Below are 21,510 nucleotides of genomic sequence, written 5' to 3'. Positions count from 1 at the left end.
GACAAATGATATAGTCTGTTGTGATGACTTCAGATAAATAGAATTGTATCCAAATGGATTATGTTCTAAAAATGTCTCCTTTTTCTCAGATTTTGCTTTGTATTGTATGTTGTAGGGACAGTTTCTCTCTGTAGGGTAATGATATTTAATTTTTGGAGGACATAGATCTTTTTGAGACTCTTAAGAATTATCACTTTGTTCCTGAAAAGAATGTACATAATATATATGTCTGCTAATTTTTTTATTTTTTTACATATTCCTAGAAGATTATTAATGATCCAAGTTTAAGATCATGCTGTCATCTGTTTTAACCTGTGGTTATATTTCTCAGGTTTAGGATTTTTTATGTCAAGTTTTAATTGTTAAAACAGTTACTAATACTTATATGGAGATATTAACATGTCAGATTCCTGTTTCGTGATATTTTTCTTCTCTTTATAAAATGACTGCATAGCTTCTAGCTATGTAAAATTTGTGTCATAATATTACTTTCAATCAAAGATTTATTTTTAGAAATTCTGTTTCTGTGACTTTATATAATTATTTAAGTTTTTAAATTAAAGCGTAATTTTTAAAAGTACACATTCAGAATTTTTTGTGTATCTGCTAACACTATAAATATTACTTTATTATTTTTTAGTTTCAGCTCAGAAAGCCCTGATAATGCATTGTCTATTATAATAAGAATCTTTAACACTAGGCAGTATAAAAGTCTTAAATCTGTGCAGCATGTTCAAGTTTGGACAATAGCCACTGGGCGTTTGTCAATACAGCTCAGCGAGTCTCTTGGTGGCATCATATTGACTGTGTATTAATACAGGGTATTCTATCGGGCCGTCAGTTGATTGTTTAGAATGTAAATGAAGCTGTTGATGGATCTGGTGACTGATGGCTTAAATTCCAATTAATCAATTGCTTCATCAGTTTCTTAATTCAGATCAAATATCTCCTGAATGCACACAATTCTTCTAGTGGTATTAAGAGAAATTAATGCTTTAGAACTAATTTTCATCAATCTCTTATAAATGCCAATATCTTTTTCACTTGTCTCCTAAGTGATGACATTATCGTTTAAGTGTTTGGGACATACCACAAGAGATCAGCTGTCACTTGTTAGTGGGCGAGGGGTAGGTAAATGACACTGTACTCCTCTGCATTCTCTGTGTGGTACTATTCATCTTGCCACAGCTTAAAAATTTCATGCAGAGTCATTAAGTCATATAAATGATTTAGAAATTAAGTTTAATGGCAAATGATCTGGTATTACATATGCAAAGTCAATGTCTATTTTTCTTTTGTTGGGCACATACTGTAGCCTGTCTCTTTCAGAGCCGTTGCATGTGTGAGCTGTTGCAGGCAGGCTGCTAATATTACAGGGTAACTTATTAAAACTTATGACAGACTCATGTGCCCTGTCTCTGAGGGTCCCATCAATTACTTTATCACCAGCTCTCCTAGGCGACCCATACATGAGTTAATCTTCATTTGATGATCATTAAACCTGTCCTTTGCTGTCAACTCTTGTCAATTATACCAAATAAAATCAAGTATTCATAAGAAGTCAGTAATAGGATATAAGCAGACCAATTTAATAATTCATTTTTACTGAGCCTTAAGTGGCATCGGTTATAGCTAGTGCTTGCTGTTAAAAAATTACTAGACATAGTTCGTGTAAGACAAGGTGGCCATATTTACAGTTTTTCTACAGTTCATTTTCTCTCTTTAAATCGTATCGTGTGAGCCTAGTAATGTTAACTGTTGTTGTTCAGCTGCCCAGTTGTGTCCAACTCTTTGTGACTCCATGGAATGTAGCATGCCTCCCTATCCCTATTAACTGTACTGGAAGATAAATGATATGTCAGTTTCCTCTATAATTTTAAGAATAGTGTAATTATTTAACATGAGGTATATCCTTTTACTTTGAAGAAGAGCATGTATATTGTTTCTAGTGTTTGGTAAGTTTACAGATATCTGGGTAAGGTATATAAACACAAAATATGTGAAATTTAAGAGGCTTTAGAGAGTCTTTCTTGTCTCATTTTATATGTTAGAAAGCAAACCTTTAGAGCAGAGCCATGGGCATCGATGTCTCAAAGTATGTGTCAGACAGAATCTAGAATCCACTCCCTTTCAAGTTGTTTTTGTACTTTATGAAGTACACACACAGATGTATAAACATGCATATATTTAAGAGGAAAAAAGCAATCTTGAGAAAAACGTTTAAGCGTAAAATAATATGTACTGCAAATTTCCTTGAACTCCTTTTTAGTTAAAACCAGTTATTCTCCTTATCATAAATCTGTTGACAAATAATGCATAACAAAATTTGTTTCCCTGTGAACTTTATTGGGAACAGACCTTGCTTAAGTCCATGCATGAGGGCAGTGCTGAAAACAATGGGGAGCTTGGTGGGCAGTAGTTCAGAGGACGAATCTGTGATGCACTCCAGCAAGGGAAACAGCAGCCCTGCCAGAAACTTCCCTGCTAGACTCCGGGGGAAAGTCACCCAGTAGGGGGCCCACAGCCCCCGACCCGTCTGTGTGTGCAGACACTGGGCTACTCCATGCAGGAATAGTGGGAGTGGGACAGATTGGAAAGGCTTCTGGGAAACAGACAGGCTCACCCATGTTGGCCCGGGGCCTGAGCACAGTCTCTAGATTCCCCGCTCTGTTCCCAGGGCAGTTCCTGTGAAGCTGACCTTCAAAACAGAATCACATGCACCCCCATCACCCCTGCCTAGACGTCAGTGTGTCTGTCCAGGCTGTGGTCCCAGGCTCAGGCAGAGAACCTTCAAGCTGCTGGTCCCTGACCGACTGTGGGGCCAAAGTAGGACTGTCCAGAATTGCGAGAGTTCCCCATGAGCCATACACATTCACTGATAAAGAATGAAAAATCTGACCAACCAAGCACATTCAGGCACTATTTTTTTTTAAACCAGTAAGAGGTTTACGCAGAGCCTAGAAAGCAAGGAAATACTCTGAGCAAGGATATCAGAGGGAGGGTACTGTGGAGGAGCAAGATTTCACAAAGTTGTCAGCCAGGTCTTTAAAAATAAACCATTGACTAAACAACCAGCATCCAAACTAAATTCCTGGTTTGTGTAATGTGGTTCAAGCTGTTAGATAAATCAGCTGTGACGAGGTCTGTGTTGGTGTACGGCACTGGGGTCTGGAATCTCATGGACCCGATGGTGGCATGGAGCTGTGCTTCCTGGTGAGACCCTGGGGCAGTTCTCCTCTGAGCCTGCACAGGGCATCACCTGCCTCCTGTCTCTGGGACATCAGATGTTCTGTGTGGGCCAGGACTGTCACTTAGTTGTGTTCAGACTCAAAAATCATGTCTGACTCTTGGCGACCCTGTGGACTGCAGCATGCCAGGCTCCCCTGTCCTTCACTGACTAGTAGGTGCTCAGTAAGTAGTAATAGCCTTCATTTTTGATGAGAAAGAAATGACACCCTATTATGGATACATATATAACTCTACATTTTTTGAGGGGCCAAGTCCAAAATAGTTTCTAACTGAAAATGTAGACTCCATAACTACTGCTTCCTTAATTTGGAGTTTTCTGTTAGTTCTCATCATAATCTTTGAAAGACCTACCCGGAGAGAGCCGGGCCAAAGTGTGCTTGTGTTGAATCCCTCCGGTGTCCCTTACTGCTCTTCCTGCTACTTTGTCCCAGGCCTCATCCTTCCTGCCCTGGCACACCGTTGGTATCTTTTATTCTGGCCCTTTGGCCCTTGAGGTTCAAAATTTTCTAAGAAGACTTTTGCGGGGGGTGGGGGGTGGGGGGGGAGTCGCACTGCATATCTTGTAGGATCTTAATTCCCCGGCCAGGGATTGAACCGGGGGCCTGTGTTAGTGAGAGCCCAGCATCCTAATCACTAGGCGACCAGAGAACCCCCGTGCCCAGAAAACGTGAACACTTGATATGTGTTACTGTGGGTCTTCTTTTCCTTAAGTGTATATCATAGTCATTTTCCAGCTGAATCCTCCTCCCTTAGGGCCTCTCACAGAAGTCCTCCACCCCATTTCTGGTATAAGGCTCTAAAAAGCCTGCTCCAAATGACTAAGTTTCATTTTAGAACTTTATGGCTGGGCTACTTGTATGGCCAGTGGCATGCATACTCTGATTCTCCCAGCACATTTTTTTTTCTTTAATTTTATTTGGTTGTTTATCTAATTATTAATAAGGTCAGTAGGAACTGTAGTACCTGGAATAATGCTTTCAGTATGGTGGTGTTCAGTGGATGTTGGGTACACACCTAAGACCAGTGTGGTGTATCAACCTGTAATAATGTGAAGCAAGGCCAAGCCACATGAGTTAATTCAGAAGTTGACAGTGCTGCCTTTCTTTCCTAAGTTCTTAGTGAACATTTCTAGACATTTCCTATAAAATCTTCATTAGGTCTTCATTTATTTTTTAAAAGATGTTAGGAGGTATTTATTTCTAGATAGCATGCAAACCTTTAATTTAATGCTTCTGTTTTGCTGTAGTGATCACTATTGAAAGCTGACCTGGCATACGGCAGTCTCTTCCTCTGGATAAAAGGGAAAAGGCCATGAGATAACTTATTGATGAAATTAGCTACTGAAGTGGAGAGGACGTGTAGTCAGCCAATAGTTGTCATAGCTTGAGCTCTGTTAAAGGAGCATGTATGCAGTGAGCCGTTCAACAGAGCTGCAGTGTGCTGAACTGTGCTGGTCAATAGTGTAATTCTACATAAAATTGATGGATAGGAGCAAACACTGCTAGACAGGGGAAGGGGAGCTCAGAAATATAAATATGAAAAAAGTACAATGAAAAGTAATCTCCATTTTTGCAGGTGTTACAATATAAATTTAGATGGAGGTTACTATAGTGCAGTTTCAGTTATTTGCAGTTTTCCTATCCTGCAGAGAACAAATGTATGTGTAACATTTTTGGTTTACATTTTCTATAATAATCTGAATATGTTTCTTAAAGGTTTTTAAAAATGTTGTACTTTGTTCTTAGGTTCACAGAACAGTGAGAAGGAGGTGCAGCGGTTTCCAGTATATTCCCTGCCCTCACACATGGGTAGCTTCCCTCATTATCAGCGTCCCCACCAGACGGGCCGTTTGTTACAATTGACAGACTCACACTGGCACATCACTGTCACCAAGCTTCCGTCATTCGCATTGAGATTCTCTCTTGGTGTAGTACGTTCTGTGGGTTTTGGCAAATGTGTAATGACGCCCATCCATCGTTGTATATAGTATCATAAAGAGTATTTTCTCCAACCTAAAATCTTCTTTGCTCTGCCTGTTTGCCTCTACCCCCACTCCATCCTGGGCAACCACTGATCTTTTCAGTGTTTCCGTAGTTTTTTCTTTTCCAGAATGTCATGTAATTGGAATCACATAGTATGCAGCCTTTTGAGATTGGTTTCTTTCACTGAGAAATAAACATTTAAATTTCCTCCATATCTTTTCATGACTTGATAGCTCATTTCATTGTATTGCTGAATTATTCTCCATTATCCACATTTACCACAGTGATCCATTCACTCACCCAAGGACGTCTTGGTTGTTTCCAAGTTTTGGCAGTTGTGAATAAAGCTGGTATAAAATCTACATGCAGGATATCATGGAACATAAGTTCCTCAGCTCTTTTGGATAAATGTCAGGGAGTGCAGTTGCTGGATTGTATGGTAAAATTATGTTTAGCTTTGTAAAAAACACCAAACCGTCTTCCGAAGTGGCTGCACCATTTGCATTCCCAGCAGCAATGAAAGAGAGTTCACATTGCTCTGAGTCCCCAGCATTTGGCGCTGTCGGTGTTCTAGAGTCTGGCCATTCTCATAGGTGTTGAGTGGCGTCTCCTTGTTGTATTCCCTTTCGTTTCCCTTTTGTGATGTGGAGCATCTTTTCATGTGCTTATTTGCCACCTCTATAACTTTCTAAAATAAAGTACTAATTAATAGTAAACCTTAATAGTCAAGAACACCAAACAGGAGGTAATCACTTAAACAGTTAACGTGCTCTGTCTTTTCAGCAAACTCATTTTGTGAGTCAAATAAGTAGACTTCTAAGGATTTTTGTTCATGGGAATCTCTAGATACATCATTTGTATATCACCACTGTACGATGAATTGTGGCTTTAAGGTACCCATAACTCAGGAGTTTTTCTTCTCTTATTCCAAGGTTCGTGTTTTATTCGAACTGATCAACTCGATGGTGAAACTGACTGGAAGCTGAAAGTGGCGGTGAGCTGCACACAGAGGCTGCCTGCTCTGGGGGTGAGCGTTGTTGTTGTTACTCCATCAGTTACTGTATGGTCATTTCTGTGCACTTACGTACCAGCTAACTTGATTAATGCATTGATAATGTAAAGAATAATTTCACTACTAAATTCATCGAAAATTATGCCCACATAATTTCTGTGATATCTTAGCACATACCCTGTTTGAGGTGTGGTTTTGAATGTTCTGAGCTTGGCTCAGGTTTTCCTTCTTTTCTTTCCCTTTCCTTGTTATTTCTATTTTTAATCCTCTCATTTGAGTAATCTTTGAAATCGAGACTCCTGGTGGGGGTTAAATGAGTCCGTTTTTGGTAACTAACTGACTCCCAGAAGGCTGTTAAGGTGCTGCTTTGGGATAATTCAGGGGGGGCATCCCCAGCCCTGAACTCAGCCCATCCACTTCAGCTTTTCCCTCTGAGAGTGGAGAGTCCTCCCTGGGGAGGAGGAGGTACAGCGTCCCTGTGTCTGTCAGCTCCTGAGGAGGAGAAAGACACCTGCAGACTTCCAGCTGGGCCTCTGCTGCCTGGAGATGGACAGGATAGAGGACACCATGCTTGTGGATTTCAGCGTGTTCCGTGGTCTCTGAAAGTCCATCTCACATGTGCTCAGAATCTCCGAAACTGCTACACATCTTTTTTTCTTTTTCTTTAAGCAAAATCACAATTGTGGCCTTTTGGTGTTGTTGGGTGTTGTATGTGCTGTTTATTTGAATGAGAGCAGCTTTATCTTAACATGATTTGTTGATATTCATTGGAGAGTAAAGAAAGACTGAGATTGTCTTAAGAATGACCTTGAAGCCAAGCAGTTGTTGCAGGGAAGGGGGTTGAATCCTCTGGATTTGCTCACTGTCCTGAGATGGGCTGGCTTTGATGGAAGTAGGGACGGCTCATGGTTCACAGTTAATTCTGTGAATCACCGGGGACTTCCTCATTCTTGTATGTATTGCACTTTGGGGAAACTAAATCTGTGTGACATATGTCAGCCTTGGCAGTATTTTGATTCTTCAGGTGCTTTCCGTCAGCTATAGTTTCGGTAGTGCCTGCGTTGAAATTCCTTCCTTCTTTAGAGTTTGTTGGGTTTCTTGGGTCTGTGGGCTCATGGTTTTCTTCTCTTTCCGTCCTCCTTTCTGCCCAGACTCCTCTCCCTGGGACACGGGTGACAAGTGTTAGACTTGACGTTCCTGCCCATGTCGAGCTTCTCACTTCCCAGGGAAGTCCCATGTTGGTCGGTTTTTAAATTCACCAATGTCTAGTTTTCTGTTAAAGACCTTGGAGAAGGAAACGGCACCCCACTCCAGTGTTCTTGCCTGGAGAATCCCAGGGATGGGAGGAGCCTGGTGGGCTGCCGTCTATGAGTTCGCACAGAGTCGGACATGATTGAAGCGACTTAGCAGCAGCAGCAGTAGCAGCAGCAGCAACAAATTATTTTATTCCAAATACTGTATTTTTAATCTGTGGAACCAGGTTCCATGTGGTCACCACTTTTTGTTATTATTTAAGTCCTCTTCTCTCCTAATGTGTTCATAGTTTCATTTAACTCTTTCAGCAGTTTGTGATACATATTTTTTGTTTGTTAATTCCATTGTCTCTGTTATTTCTGAGTATGTTTCTTTTTAAAGAATTTTTCTCCTTGTTACAGGTCACACTTTCCTGCTTCCTTGCATAGCTGATAACTTTTAATTGGGTGCTGAATAATGTAAATAACTATGTTTTTCTCTTACTTCGCAACCTACTGATCTTCATTGTCTTAGTTCCATAACTTGTGGATAAACTTGACCTTTCCAAGACTTGTTCTGAAGCTTTGTTGGGGAGGCCTGGAGTCCCCTTTATCGTGATGCTAATGTAACGCCACCCCAGGGCCTGCTCCTCCTGGGGTAACCGTGGGCATCTCAGGCTCTTCTGAGGTACCTCTAACTCCAGCCGCTCAGACTGTGTCTCTCCCCAACTCTGTGTCATCCCTGGGTCTGGGCAGGATGCTTCTGGTCACACTGCGCCAGCCATCACTTCCCTTGTCCTCCTCAGTCCAAGGCGGGAGCAGACTCATCAAACCTGCTGTGGCCTGTCCTTCCCTCCCCCTCCCTCTGTGCTGGCGCCTGCCAGCTCCCGCAGGTCCCTGGGCTCTACCTGCTGCTCTGCAGCCTGGCCCCGGGCGCGGCACCTGCCCTGGGCAGGAGGCTGGCCTCCCTGGGGCTCGCAGCTGCGTTCTCGTCTCCCGAGGGTCCCAGTCCTGCGACTCTACCAGGTACCCTGTGTCCTGTGTCTGAAACAGCTGACTCACATGATTTGTTCATCTTGCACTGGGAGGGCAAATCTCACACCAGTTGCAATGACACAGCTTGTAGAAGTTTGATTAATTCTTAGTGAGAAATATGTGTCTTGTGGGCTAACTGAGCTCCATGATATTTAAATTTAAAATTAAAAGGTGGTCCATCAAGCATAAAGTTTTAACAAGTCCAGAGCAATGGGCCTTTGCTATTGGAGGGTTTGCTTACTTCAGGAACATACCTGCCAGGAGGACGGGGCACACCCCGGCCATGTCTCCTCTGTCCTGGAAGGCACTTCATACCCTTGTTCTCAACCACACAGCTTCCTTCACAAACACGTGAGTGAAGCTGTGCACATTTTTCCTGTTAGGATAGGCGTTCAGCAGTATGTTTGGGGGTTATCCTTTTATGTTAGAAAATACGTGTCTCTGAAGGAGTTTTTTAGCTACATGGTATTTGGCAAATTATAACCTCTGGGACTAGCCTGGCATTGGTGAATGTGAAAGTTAATGTTTTGATATTTTATAGATAATAATAGAGTGCAGAAGTAGGCATAGCGCAGCGGTTTGATCCTTTGGCCAGAATGCTCTAGAAGACGACAGTGACAGCCCTGCTCATCTCCTGTACGTTAGTCAGTGGACCCGTCAGCCTCTTCAGTCTGATGACTGCGAGAGTGGCATCCCATTTAAATATGCTTTTAATCTTTCTGTGAGGTTGAAGATTTCTTACCTAAGAAAGTAGACTTATTTTATTTTTTTGTAAGTGTCTGTTCATGTTGTCTACCCATTTTCCTGTTGTATGTTTTTAAAGAGGTTTTTATATCTAGTTGGCTAATCATTTATCATTCTTCACTGTTTTAATCTGTTTTAAATATTTTTGTTTATAGTTTCTTTTGTCCATATAAAAGCTTCCTGTCCTTAAATAAGGTGACCTAACAGCAGTTTTAAAGTAGTCTCTAAAATGATTATTTATATAATGTGATAGAAGTGCTAATTATCATTATAGTGACTTTCAAACTGACTTGTATATCTTAAATTTACACAATGTTAGATGTCATATATTTCAATAAAAATATTTTTAAAAATAAATAATCACTGCCTTTATTTCCTGCTTAGACTGTTTCCACTCCATGGTTATAAAGATCAGATCAGATCAGTCACTCAGTCGTGTCCGACTCTTTGAGACCCCATGAATCGCAGCACGCCAGGCCTCCCTGTCCATCACCAACTCCCAGAGTTCACTCAGACTCACGTCCATCGAGTCAGTGATGCCATCCAGCCATCTCATCCTCTGTCGTCCCCTTCTCCTCCTGCCCCCAATCCCTCCCAGCATCAGAGTCTTTTCCAATGAGTCAACTCTTTGCGTGAGGTGGCCAAAGTACTGGAGTTTCAGCTTTAGCATCATTCCTTCCAAAGAAATCCCAGGGCTGATCTCCTTCAGAATGGACTGGTTGGATCTCCTTGCAGTCCAAGGGACTCTCAAGAGTCTTATCCAACACCACAGTTCAAAAGCATCAATTCTTCTGCACTCAGCCTTCTTCACAGTCCAACTCTAACATCCATACATGACCACAGGAAAAACCATAGTCTTGACTAGACGGACCTTTGTTGGCAAAGTAATGTCTCTGCTTTTGAATATGCTATCTAGGTTGGTCATAACTTTCCTTCCAAGGAGTAAGCATCTTTTAATTTCATGGCTGCAGTCACCATCTGTAGTGATTTTGGAGCCCAGAAAAATAAAGTCTGACACTGTTTCCACTCTTTCCCCATCTATTTCCCATGAAGTGATGGGACCGGATGCCATGATCTTCATTTTCTGAATGTTGAGCTTTAAGCCAACTTTTTCACTCTCCACTTTCACTTTCATCAAGAGGCTTTTGAGTTCCTCTTCACTTTCTGCCATAAGGGTGGTGTCATCTGCATATCTGAGGTTATTGATATTTCTCCCGGCAATCTTGGTTATAAATGGTTACTTTAAAAAAAAGTCACTGCCTTGTCTTTATGCTTGGACTGTCCCACTCCATGGTTATAAATGGTTACTTTAAAAATAATTATGCTTTACACATGAACCCCCTAGTCCATCTAGCATTTGAACTCTGAGTAGGAAATCAAAAACAACTGCTGGCCAATTGCAGCCGTACTGTTTGCTGACTTGCTCACTATTTTAGCACAATTTTAAGCTTGCCCTGGGAGGTTCTGTTTTAAAGCCTCAACTTCGGTGTCTGAGTGTGCAGACTTCTCCAGACCTTTGCACATCTGTTCTCCCAGACTGTTTCCTGACTTTACACTTTATATCTTTTGCCATGCTGCTGCTGCTGCTGCTAAGTCGCTTCAGTCGTGTCCGACTCTGTGTGACCCCATAGACGGCAGCCCACCAGGCTCCCCCGTCCCTGGGATTCTCCAGGCAAGAACACTGGAGTGGGTTGCCATTTCCTTCTCCAATGCGTGAAAGGGAAAAATGAAAGGGAAGTCGCTCAGTCGCGACCCCATGGACTGCAGCCCACCAGGCTCCTCCATCCATGGGATTTTCCAGGCAAGAGTACTGGAGTGGGTTGCCATTGCCTTCTCCAATCTTTTGCCATATTAATGTGTAAATGTTTTAAATTCTGTGTCGGTAAATATTTATACATTTTCTTTTTTTGAATGTGGATTTTGTGCTGTGCCCAGAAGGCTGCTCTTCCACCCGTGTTTGTTCATCATTTTAACCACTGTCAGTGTTTGTCAGCGGTATCTCAAGTGAGAGGCTGGTCATTAGCATTTATTGTCTTGTAATTATTAAATATTCCCTGCACATAGACCATAGGGAAGGAGGGTCAGTCCTGTTGCTGAATCTGTGTGGCTGAAAGATGGTTTTCTGAGTGAGGTCGAGTAGGTTCTTTTCACGGCAGCCTGCAGCTGGGCCGGAGCCTTCTCTGCGCAATCCTCCTCTCCACTCTCTGCAGCCTCACTTAGACCCCCAGCGTTTCTGTTGGCTTTGCTCTTCCTTTTCTTAGGTGTTGCCTGAGAGAAGGCTGTGCTGTTGCGTTGTCACTGAAGACGCCCAGCTTTCAGTTCTCACTGCTTGTTAACAGGGTAGCCCGTTGGCCTCAGCCTGTCCGCTGAGCCCTGGAGGCTTCCCGCTGCTGCTTCTCAGGCACCCTTTCCCTCCTCTGTGTCCTGCCTTCCGTTCCCAGCACACATTCTCAAGTAGACTTCCCCAGAGTTGCAGAGGGGAGATGCCACATGCCCCAGTGACTGGAGGATGTCTGTTTGCTGTTACGCTTGGGGTGGGGGGCCCACCCCAGAGTGTTTGCCTCTGCATTGCCTTTCCAGGAGCTGGGAGGTGCTTGAGTGCTTGACACCTGGAAGCAGTTGCAGCAGAACATTGGTAGTAGAGTTAATTTGCTAGAGTGTTAAAAAAGAAGTACAGTGTTAAGGCACTGTATCAGAATTTTTCTGAAAGAAAAGCCAAACAAGCAAGGCTCTATGTGTTACATAGATTCCAGGAGCATGGGTCAGCCGTGACAGAGGCTGTGTGCAGAGGGGCCTGCAGAGTGCTGGTAGAAATGTCCATACGTTGATCCTGTTGGTGTCACAGGTGTGTATTTGTATTAAGATGCAGAACATTGTACACTGTAAGCATGTATAATTTATTGCTTGTAAGTTATGTCCTAAGAAAATGTTTAGAATCCCACCGTGTTGCCTGTATTTTTGAATATTCCCTTGGCTGTGATCACAGGAAGTACTTTCTATCACATTCAGTATTATAAGGATATTTTCTTCATTTTTATTAGTGACAGATGTATGAATTACAAAATACTTAGAAAGCTAGAGTAGACAGTTCATACAGTGCTACTTTTAAAATTTTATGGTTGATACACTTTGATAGTATGTTAAGCGTTTGGGTGAGGTAACTGGAAAATGAAATGTTTTAAGTTTTGATAAATTTAGCTGAATTCGTGATTCAACCATCAATTTACATTTGTAACTTCATATAATTTGGCATATTAGATATAGACTTTTTTTCATAGGAAGGAAAGCTCTAATTTCATTTTGGACATAGGCAAAGCAGTTTGGTTTTTCATCTGATAGCTTACACTGCCCATAACTGTCACTCATTTGACTTTCTGTGTCTGATGTAAAAGACCCAGGGAGTGTGCAGTGTCATTTGCTGTTTGTCGCATCGACAGTGGAGCGTTGTGTCCGTGGTGCCACCAGGAATGGGTGAACCTGTGTTAGAGCCCTTCCTGAAAAACTGAGGAACAGGCTTCCTAGTTCCATTGTGTCCAGAGCACCTAATGTGATCAAAGAATTGAAGCTGAGTCAGAGCGGTGTTGTCGGCTGATCCCACCCTGTGATGGCAGGTCTGGCTTCTCACCGCCGTGCAGGCAGGGCTCGGAAACATGTGGGAAGCGCGTTCCCGGCTTCTGTGATCAGGCAAATTTATTAACAACAATGAGGTCACAGCAATTTTCAATAAATCATGACTCGCTGATTTATTTCAAAAGATCCATATAGCAGTAAACAATACCATTTACATTTAATTAGTTTTATTGAACGAAAGGCAATTTTATTTGTAATGAACCACATGTTATGATTAAGGATGTATTTTAATGACCTTTAAGTAATGCGAACAAATGTTGCCCTTGACCTAATAGCAGAGGCTTTCCTACATTATTGAAAACTTCAGAATGATTTTTAAATTATCATGAAAAGCTTCGAATGACATTCTCATTATTGTGCCATTATTCAGTCATTTGATGTCTAATATACTAGATGAAATGCACTCCTCTCAGTGTTCTTGTGCATTCAGAAATATGGGGGCTGTTGCTAGGCAGTTCTTTATTTCCATGTATCTAAAGATATTCTCTTATATGAAAATGTCACTTTTTAAAAATTACCGTGACAGCATAGTGCTTAAATTTTTAAATGATGGACGTGCTCAGTTACTCAGTCGTGTCCAACTCTTTGCAACCCCACAGACTGAAACCCTCTAGACTCTTCTGTCCATGAAATTTTCCAGGCAAGAATAATGGAATGGGTTGCCATTTCCTACTCCAGGAGACCTTTCCATCCCAAGGATCGAACCCACATCTCCTGTGTCTCCTGCATTGACAGCCAGATTCTTTATCACTGAGCCACCTGGGAAGCCCCTTGAATGATGAGTGATCCTCAAACTTCCTCAGACTTGCTGGGAAAGATTGAGGGCAGGAGGAGAAGGGAACAACAGAGGATGAGATGGTTGGATGGCATCACCAACTCAGTGGACTTGAATTTGAGCAGACTCCAGGAGATGGTGAACAACAGGGAAGCCTGGTGTGCTGTAGTTCATGGGGTCACAAGAATCAGACATGACTTAGCGACTGAACAGCAACAACAAAAAGACTGAAGTATGCATTTAACTAAAAATGATTGTGAAAAGTTAAAGTTGTATCATTTCCACATTAAATTAAGAACCTTGTAATTATACAGATCCATTTATCACACTCATTTTTGATGCTAAAGCACACTGCACGGTTTTTGTGTGCACATACTTTTGTATGTATTTGTAGATGTTCTATATGTAGTGTGTCTACATATACCATAAACTGTTCTGATATTTTATCTGTATTTTAAAGAAATAAAGTTAAAAGCCAAGATTTTTATTTTTCTTCTGTATTAATCATTTTTGTTCCTCACCATTCATTCCTAAAGACCTGAGTTTCTACTGAATATTGTTTCCTGTCAACCTAGAGAACTTCTGTTAGCATTTCTTGTAGTTTATGTCTGCTAGCAGTGAATTCATATTTTCTTTTATCTCAAAATATTGTAGTTTCACCTGTTTCGTGAAGGAGATTTTTGCTGAATATTGAATTCAGAGTTGACCAGTTCCCCCGCCCGCCACAGTACTCTAAGTATTTTGTTCCATTATGTTCTGCTTTCATTATTTGTGATGAAAAATCAGTCATTATTTTGATAGGTTTTTTCCCTGTATAGACTGTGTCATTTTTCTCTAGGTACTTTTGAGATTTTTCTTTATATTTGCTTTCTTCTTTAGCTGTGACTTTGTGCCAGGTTTTACTCCCCTGGTGGGGGGTTTGCTGAGCCTCCTCAGTCTGCACACATGTGGCTGTCAGCCAGTCTGGCATGGTTTTGGCCTCTTGTTTCTCAGAAAGTTTTTCCTGCTCTTTCTGCTGTGCACTCTTCCAGGCCCTCACCTGCTGTGCTCAGGGACGCTGCAGCCACACTCGCTGTCGCAGTCTCACCCCTGTGCGTTCTTCAGAGTCGCCATCTCTTGACCTGTCTTCAGGTTCACCGACTCTGTTCTCCGTTAAGCCTATCTAATGAGTGAATTTATTTCAACTGTGTTTTTTTTCAATTCTAGAATTTCCAGTTGGTCCTTTTTTGTAAATATGTTTTCTTTTTCTCCTGTGGTTTCCTATTTGTTTATTCTTTAAGAGAATGTTTTCCTTTAAAGATTTGAAATGTCCTAATAACTGCTATCGGAGAAGGCAATGGCAACCCACTCCAGTACTCTTGCCTGGAAAATCCCATGGACGGAGGGGCCTGGTAGGCTGCAGTCCTTGGGGTCGCTAGGAGTCAGACACGACTGAGCGACTTCACTTTCACTTTTCACTTTCATGCATTGGAGAAGGAAATGGCAACCCACTCCAGTGTTCTTGCCTGGAGAATCCCAGGGACAGAGAGCCTGGTGGGCTGCCATCTATGGGGTCGCACAGAGTCGGATACGACTGAAGCGACTTAGCAGCAGCAGCAGCAGTTAACTGCTATGAAATTCTCATCTGGTCTCATTCTGATGTCTGGTCATGTCAGAATTAGTCTTCATTGATTAGATTCTCCTTGAATATGGATCTTGTATTCTCATTTCTTCCTGTGTCTGGACATTAGGATTGTATCTTCAACATACTGATACCTTGTAGAGACTCTGGATTCTATAATGTTCTGAAGAGTATTGAGTTTCTTGTTTGGTTTGGTTTGAACTGGTGTTGACTAGACTGAAATCGAACCCCCACCTCGTCTTCCCTGCAGTGGAGAGCCATGGGGGTCTTTTGCTCCTTTCTTCTGGCTGAGCTGGAACCTGCCTGCACGAGGGGCTCGGGACTCAGGCCGAGAGCGTGAGGCTCGCGGCGCCCAGCCTCCTGGACCTGCCCTCTGGGGCTTCACCTCCTCTGTGGAGCTTCAGCATCTATGATCTGACCTTTGTTCTTCACGCCTGGAAATCTGCGGTTTTCTGAGTGTTAGCAGCCATGAGGCAAAACAAAATAGAAAATAAAAGCAAAACTTACAAAAATGGCAGACTGTGTTGAGGGATCCTCTGGATCCCCCCAGTTTTGATGCTTTTCTCAGAGGACCCCCAGGGCTCAGCATGTGCGCCTCATTACCTTGGTCGCTACCATGAAAGGGCCCAGAGTAGTGAGCACAGAGAACAGGCACAGGGTGGCTTCGCAGGAAGACAAGTCGTGTTCAGGAACTGGTCAGGAGGCACTCTGAATCTTCAGACTTTTCAGATAGCATTCCATAGCTCCAGCCCTTCCATCCTGCCCATTTATCTCAGGCACGGTCCAGGACAGGTCATCCCCTTTGGGGACAGTGGCTTCAGTGATTAGACTGCTGCAGGAGGTGTGTGTACAGGAGGAGTCTTGGGAAGTGGGTCAGGCTCACAGTCAAGCTCATGGTCCGTGGGGTTAGCGCCAGGTACTCCCGACTGCTTCTGACACAGCCTGCCGTGAGGTATAGCAGTCGTCCTTTAAAGGCAAGAGATCCCCACACAGCTCTTGAGCTTCAAAGTGGTTTCTTTGGGTTCTCTTGCATCACAATTCATAGTACTGGCACACAACATATAAGAAAATCACCTCTTTTGGTAAATGATATATTAAAAATATTAGTTGGTAATTGAGAACTTTCCAAGTAATTCTGTTTAATTATCATGTAATTAATTCAGATATTCTGTATTCCAGGACCTTTTTTCTATCAATGCTTATGTTTATGCTCAGAAGCCACAACTGGATATTCATAGTTTTGAAGGCACATTTACGAGGGTAAGTTAAATCTTTGTTAAATGCAAGTATATTCATTGTGTACGTTAAAAACATTATAGCAAACCTTTATTTTGAAAGTGTAATTAAATCAAGAATCAATTTAAACAAGCTCTGAACTAAAAAGTGAAGACCTGGAGAATGTTTCAGGTTCTTAAATTTTCCTATGTCAGATATTTCTTTGAGATACATTAAGTACAGTTTTTCTGTTTTTAGCATATTTACTCTTAATAAGATCCTTCTCCCTTAAAATATTATGAGTCAGTAAAATGAAGTAATTCAGCTATTCCAGTTTTTATTTTGGACAGGATGATATCCACATCATTTCTTAATTTTTACTGACTGGTTGGATGGATGTGTGTGTGTGTAAGTCCACATCCATTTTCTTATGTACATACATGTATTTCATTCTGCATTCTTTTCACTGGTGTTTTGGTGTAGCTTAAAGTCCCTTCTTCCCTCAATTATTGTTAGGATTTGGTAACTTTTGGATTTAGCACCTTATACTGATGCTACAAATGATTTATAATACTTAAGGGATTTTAATATTTACAATTGTAGTTTATTTTTACTTCCTGCAGTTATTTTTAAAGATTTCTGGTAGTACAACCATCTTTGTCTCACTCTTGGTCACATACAAGGGTTGGTGAACAGTTGTCATCATTTGAGGAAGCATGAAATGGCAACTCACTCCAGTAATCTTGCCTAGAAAACCCCATGGACGGAGGAGACTGGTGTCCATGGGGTCGCAAAGAGTCAGACACAACTGAGCGACTTCACTTTCACTTTCTTTCTTACTAACGGCATATTGTGTGTCGGGTAATGAGCAGAGTGGGAGTGTAGACCTGAGGAGGAGGAGATGGGCATGACTCTATGACTTCATTTCCGCAAGTGCTGCCCTAAAAGTAGCTGCAGTTTATTCATGGCCTCACAGCCTCTCCAGAGTGCCCAGGCCAATGTTAAGAGCAGACAGCATCACCTGTTGCTAATATACGCAGCATAAATGTGGGAGAGTTCTGAAGACTGAATTTTCCTGTGAGTGGGGAAGAGGTCCAGATGCACCGATAGTGTCAGAGCCCAGACCCTGATTGCATCTTTTTGTTAACTTGTGTGAATTACTGCAGGCTCTTATCAATACAGTTCATTGCCTTCATTTGATGTTCCTAGCAAAGTTTTTTTACTCATTATTATTATTTCACTCATTATTCACTCATAATTATTTCAAACATGAGTTTTAGATCATTTCAGATGGAAAAATCTTTGCTTTTGTGTGCATTTTTCAAAAAGGAAAGAAAAAAACCATGTTAAGTGTAACTTGTTTTGTAACTGGAGCTTAGTTTACCAAAATAACAACTGAACATTTTAAAAAGTGGTATCTGCTTATATTCCTTTTTTATAGTGTAATGGGTCAATACAAAGGAGAAAATATGTTTCTTTTGACTCAGCCTGTGTAATATAATAAGAATCAGAGATTGATTAAGGTGTCCTGTGGCAATAGACATTGTATATGTCACTGCCCATGCAGAGTTTAAGGCACACATGCATGCTGTGATTACTATCCATTCCCTTGAAACAATGTCAGGGTTACATAAATTATGTGCTATATGGCATTTTGTGTTATATAAGTGATTCATGTTATTATTATTGATATCACTAATTTTGCTTATTGTTAAAGACATATAGCTATTCTCTCTGTACTTTGGAGTTTAAAACTGTAGCCAGTTTTGAAATATTAACAGCATCTGTGGTCCTTTAACATCACATTCCCACTTAATCTTTTTATGCTGCATTTTCTACTGTAATTTCCTTTGTAAACCATAGCACACTTACCATTGTTCATGTCTTTTTCAATCAAAATACTCTCCTTTTAAAAAGCATATCCCTATTGTTTGTTAAATAGGGTGCACTATTGAGAAAACAGCTTGAAATTGTAACATTTTGCACTCTCCCCCTCAAGGCAAATTTTATCTTTTCAAACTATATAACATTAAGAGGAAGGAAACCCAGAGAGAAAGTTATTTAGAGATAATTTCTTTCCCATCATCCCAGTCTGTCTTCTGTACTATATGAGATTGGTAAAGAACTATCGTTTACAGTAATTTTCTCGATATTAGAAAAATGTTTAATGTTTAAAGTCCATCATTGTTGTTACAGAATTGAAAGCAAACTTCGTAGGCACTGTGTATTCTTCAGCACATAATGGTGTTAGAAACTGACAAAAGCACTCACGTGATTAAAGAGTTCTAGAAAAGTAATGGGAGAACCAACTTAAATTTTAAAGCTAAATTGTATAGAATTGCAGTTCAGAAAGCTTTATAACAGTGTTACATTTTCTTATGCCCCTGTCTGTCCTGGGGTTTCACACAGTGGGAATACTATACTCAAAGATACGCGTGCAGTAATGGTTTTTAACTTTCCGTATCAGGGGAACCATAGGGAGAGTTTGAAGCTAATACAGTTGTACCCCTTTTGTACTTTTGTGGTCAGTTGATGGCCAGCTGTGGGCAGGTGGTCTTAAGAAGTTACTAAAAGAAATGGGTGGCTTAGAGTAACAGCATGCTGCTGCCACATTATTAGTTCCATCACAAGGATTAGAAACCAGAGGAGGAGGTTCATGTTTATCTCGTCTTAGATTATTCTCTTACTGGACAGATGTGACTGCCTGTTCCATGCTGGGAGTTCACAACATCAAAATCAGTGCCATAGTTACGTTGCTCACAGTCTGAAGGGAAACTAAATATGGAAATTGCTAGATGCAGTAAAAATAATACAGAATTCACACTGGAGAGTAATTTTATATATTTGTCTTATGCCTTAAATGGTAACTGTGTGAATCAGCAATCGGCAGGGTATGTCCTAGTCCGCACGTACTTTGCTGGGCCGTGGTAAAGCACCTGCACTAGCCTACAGGTGAAGGGTGCACCATGTAGACTGTGTAGGAGGAGGCAGGAGGGTATCGCTCTTTTTCTGGCGCTCCATCAGTGTTTATCAGTGTTAAGATTCTAAGACCATCTCTGTGAATGAATCAGAAGTTGATCATTTCAGTTCAGTCAAAAATTTAAGTACGAAATAGTTACTGTGTGAAGGCCACCTCCTCTCTTTCAAGAGTTGATACTAGAAGTTTTTTTGTAAGCTCTAGGATTTTCTGCATATACGATCATAACATCAACAAACAGATACTTTTACATCTTCCTTTCTAAATTGTACCTTCTATTTCTTGTACAGTTGCTCTGGCTGAAACTTTGGGTATTATATCAGTTAGTTGTGGTGAAAGCGGGCATTCTGATCTCAGAGGAAAGGTTTTAGTATTTCACTGTTTAATATGATACACATAGTGGGGTTTTCATAATGGCTTTTAATATAAGGAGGTTAGTTTGTTCAGTCGCTCAGTCGTGTCCGACTCTTTTCGACCCCATGAATCACAGAACACCAGGCCTCCCTGTCCATCACCAACTCCCGGAGTTCACTCAAACTCATGTCCATCGAGTCGGTGATGCCATCCAGCCATCTCATCCTCTGTTGTCCCCTTTTCCTCCTCCCCATCCCTCCCAGCATCAGAATCTTTCCAATGAGTCAACTCTTCTCATGAGGTGGCCAAAGTACTGGAGTTTCAGCTTTAGCATCATTCCTTGTAAAGAAATCCCAGGGTTGATCTCCTTTAGAATGGACTGGTTGGATCTCCTTGCAGTCCAAAGGACTTCTATTTCTAGTTTGTTGAATGTTTTCTGTCAAGAAAGGGCGTTGAATTTTGGCAAATGCATTTTCTGCATCAATTGAGGTGATCATGTTGGGTATTTTTTCCTTCATTCTGTTATTGTGATATATTTTCTTGATTGATTTGCATGTTGAACCATCCTTGTATTTCAGGAATAAATCTCACTTGATCATGAAGTATAATCCTTTAATATGCTGCTTAATTTGGTTTTCTGATGTTTTGTGTCGGAGTTTTGTATCATTGTTCATAGAAGATATTGATGTGTAGTTTACTTTTCTAGGTATTCTCTTTGTCTGGTTTTGATATCAGGGTTGTCCTTCCTTCAATTCTATCAATTGCTTCATAACTGTCTTTCATTAGGAACATGCATGCGTGCTAAGTCACTTCATTCATGTCCGACTCTCTGCTACCCCATGGACTGTAACCAGGCAGGTTCCTATGTCCATGGGATTCTCCAGGCAAGAATACTGGAGTGGGTTGCCGTGCCCTCTCCAGGGGATCTTCCCGACCCAGGGAATGGACCTGCATTCAAATTAGTTACATCCGATGTCTCTTATGTCTCCTGCATTGGCGGGCAGGTTCTTTACCACTGCGCCACCTGGAAAGCCCCATTGGGAACATAATTGTTTTTAATTGTCATATCTTTCTGCCTTATTTAACATTTAATTAATACATACTGTCTCTTGTGATCCTTCTGTCTGCTCAAACTGCCTTGAATCCCTTTAGTGAATTTTTCATTTTGATCACCATACTTTTCAGCTCTTGAATTTCTTTTGGTTTCTGTTTGGATTTTCTGTCTTTTCATTCACATTTCTGCTTTGTTCATACTTCGTTTTCTTGACATTCTCCACATCTTTGTCTTTAAACATCTTTAATAGTTTTCTTTTAAAGTCTTTGTCTAGTATATCTGCCATCAGGTCTTTTTCAGGGATAGTTCCTGTTGATTTATATTTTTCCTTTGAATGGAGCATGCTTTTCTGTTTCTTTTATGCCTTGTCACTTTTTGCTGTTCAGCAAGCATTTGAATATAATAATGTGGTAACCCTGGAAGTTAAAATCAGGGTTTGCTGGGGTTCTGTGTTTGCTTTTGTTTGTTGTTGTTTGATTGTCAGCTCAGCCTGAGGCGTAAACTTGATATCTTCTTGTGTCTTTTCTGAGCCTTTTCTTGGGCATGTGCCATTGTTTTATGTTTTTTTTCCCGTATATGCAGTTGTTTTTGAATGTCCTGGTCTTTAATATCTGGCTCCCAAAAGGGGAA

The 21,510-nt window shown here is 41.2% G+C and overlaps 1 protein-coding gene across 1 annotated transcript in view; it reads left to right on the top strand.

Moving 5' to 3' along the window:
- The window catches only part of ATP9B (ATPase phospholipid transporting 9B (putative)), a 151,670-nt gene that overhangs the window by 49,395 nt on the left and 80,765 nt on the right, over window positions 1–21,510 (top strand). The window contains exons 8-9 of the mRNA XM_070361953.1: window positions 6,164–6,258; window positions 16,460–16,540. Of these exons, the coding sequence (XP_070218054.1) occupies window positions 6,164–6,258; window positions 16,460–16,540 (176 nt within the window). The remainder of the gene's footprint in view (window positions 1–6,163; window positions 6,259–16,459; window positions 16,541–21,510) is intronic.

This window comes from Bos mutus, chromosome 24, assembly GCF_027580195.1.
Source record: "Bos mutus isolate GX-2022 chromosome 24, NWIPB_WYAK_1.1, whole genome shotgun sequence".
Taxonomy (NCBI): domain Eukaryota; kingdom Metazoa; phylum Chordata; class Mammalia; order Artiodactyla; family Bovidae; genus Bos; species Bos mutus.
Note: the sequence above shows the minus strand (reverse complement) of the source record. Positions and strands in the feature narration are given on the sequence as shown.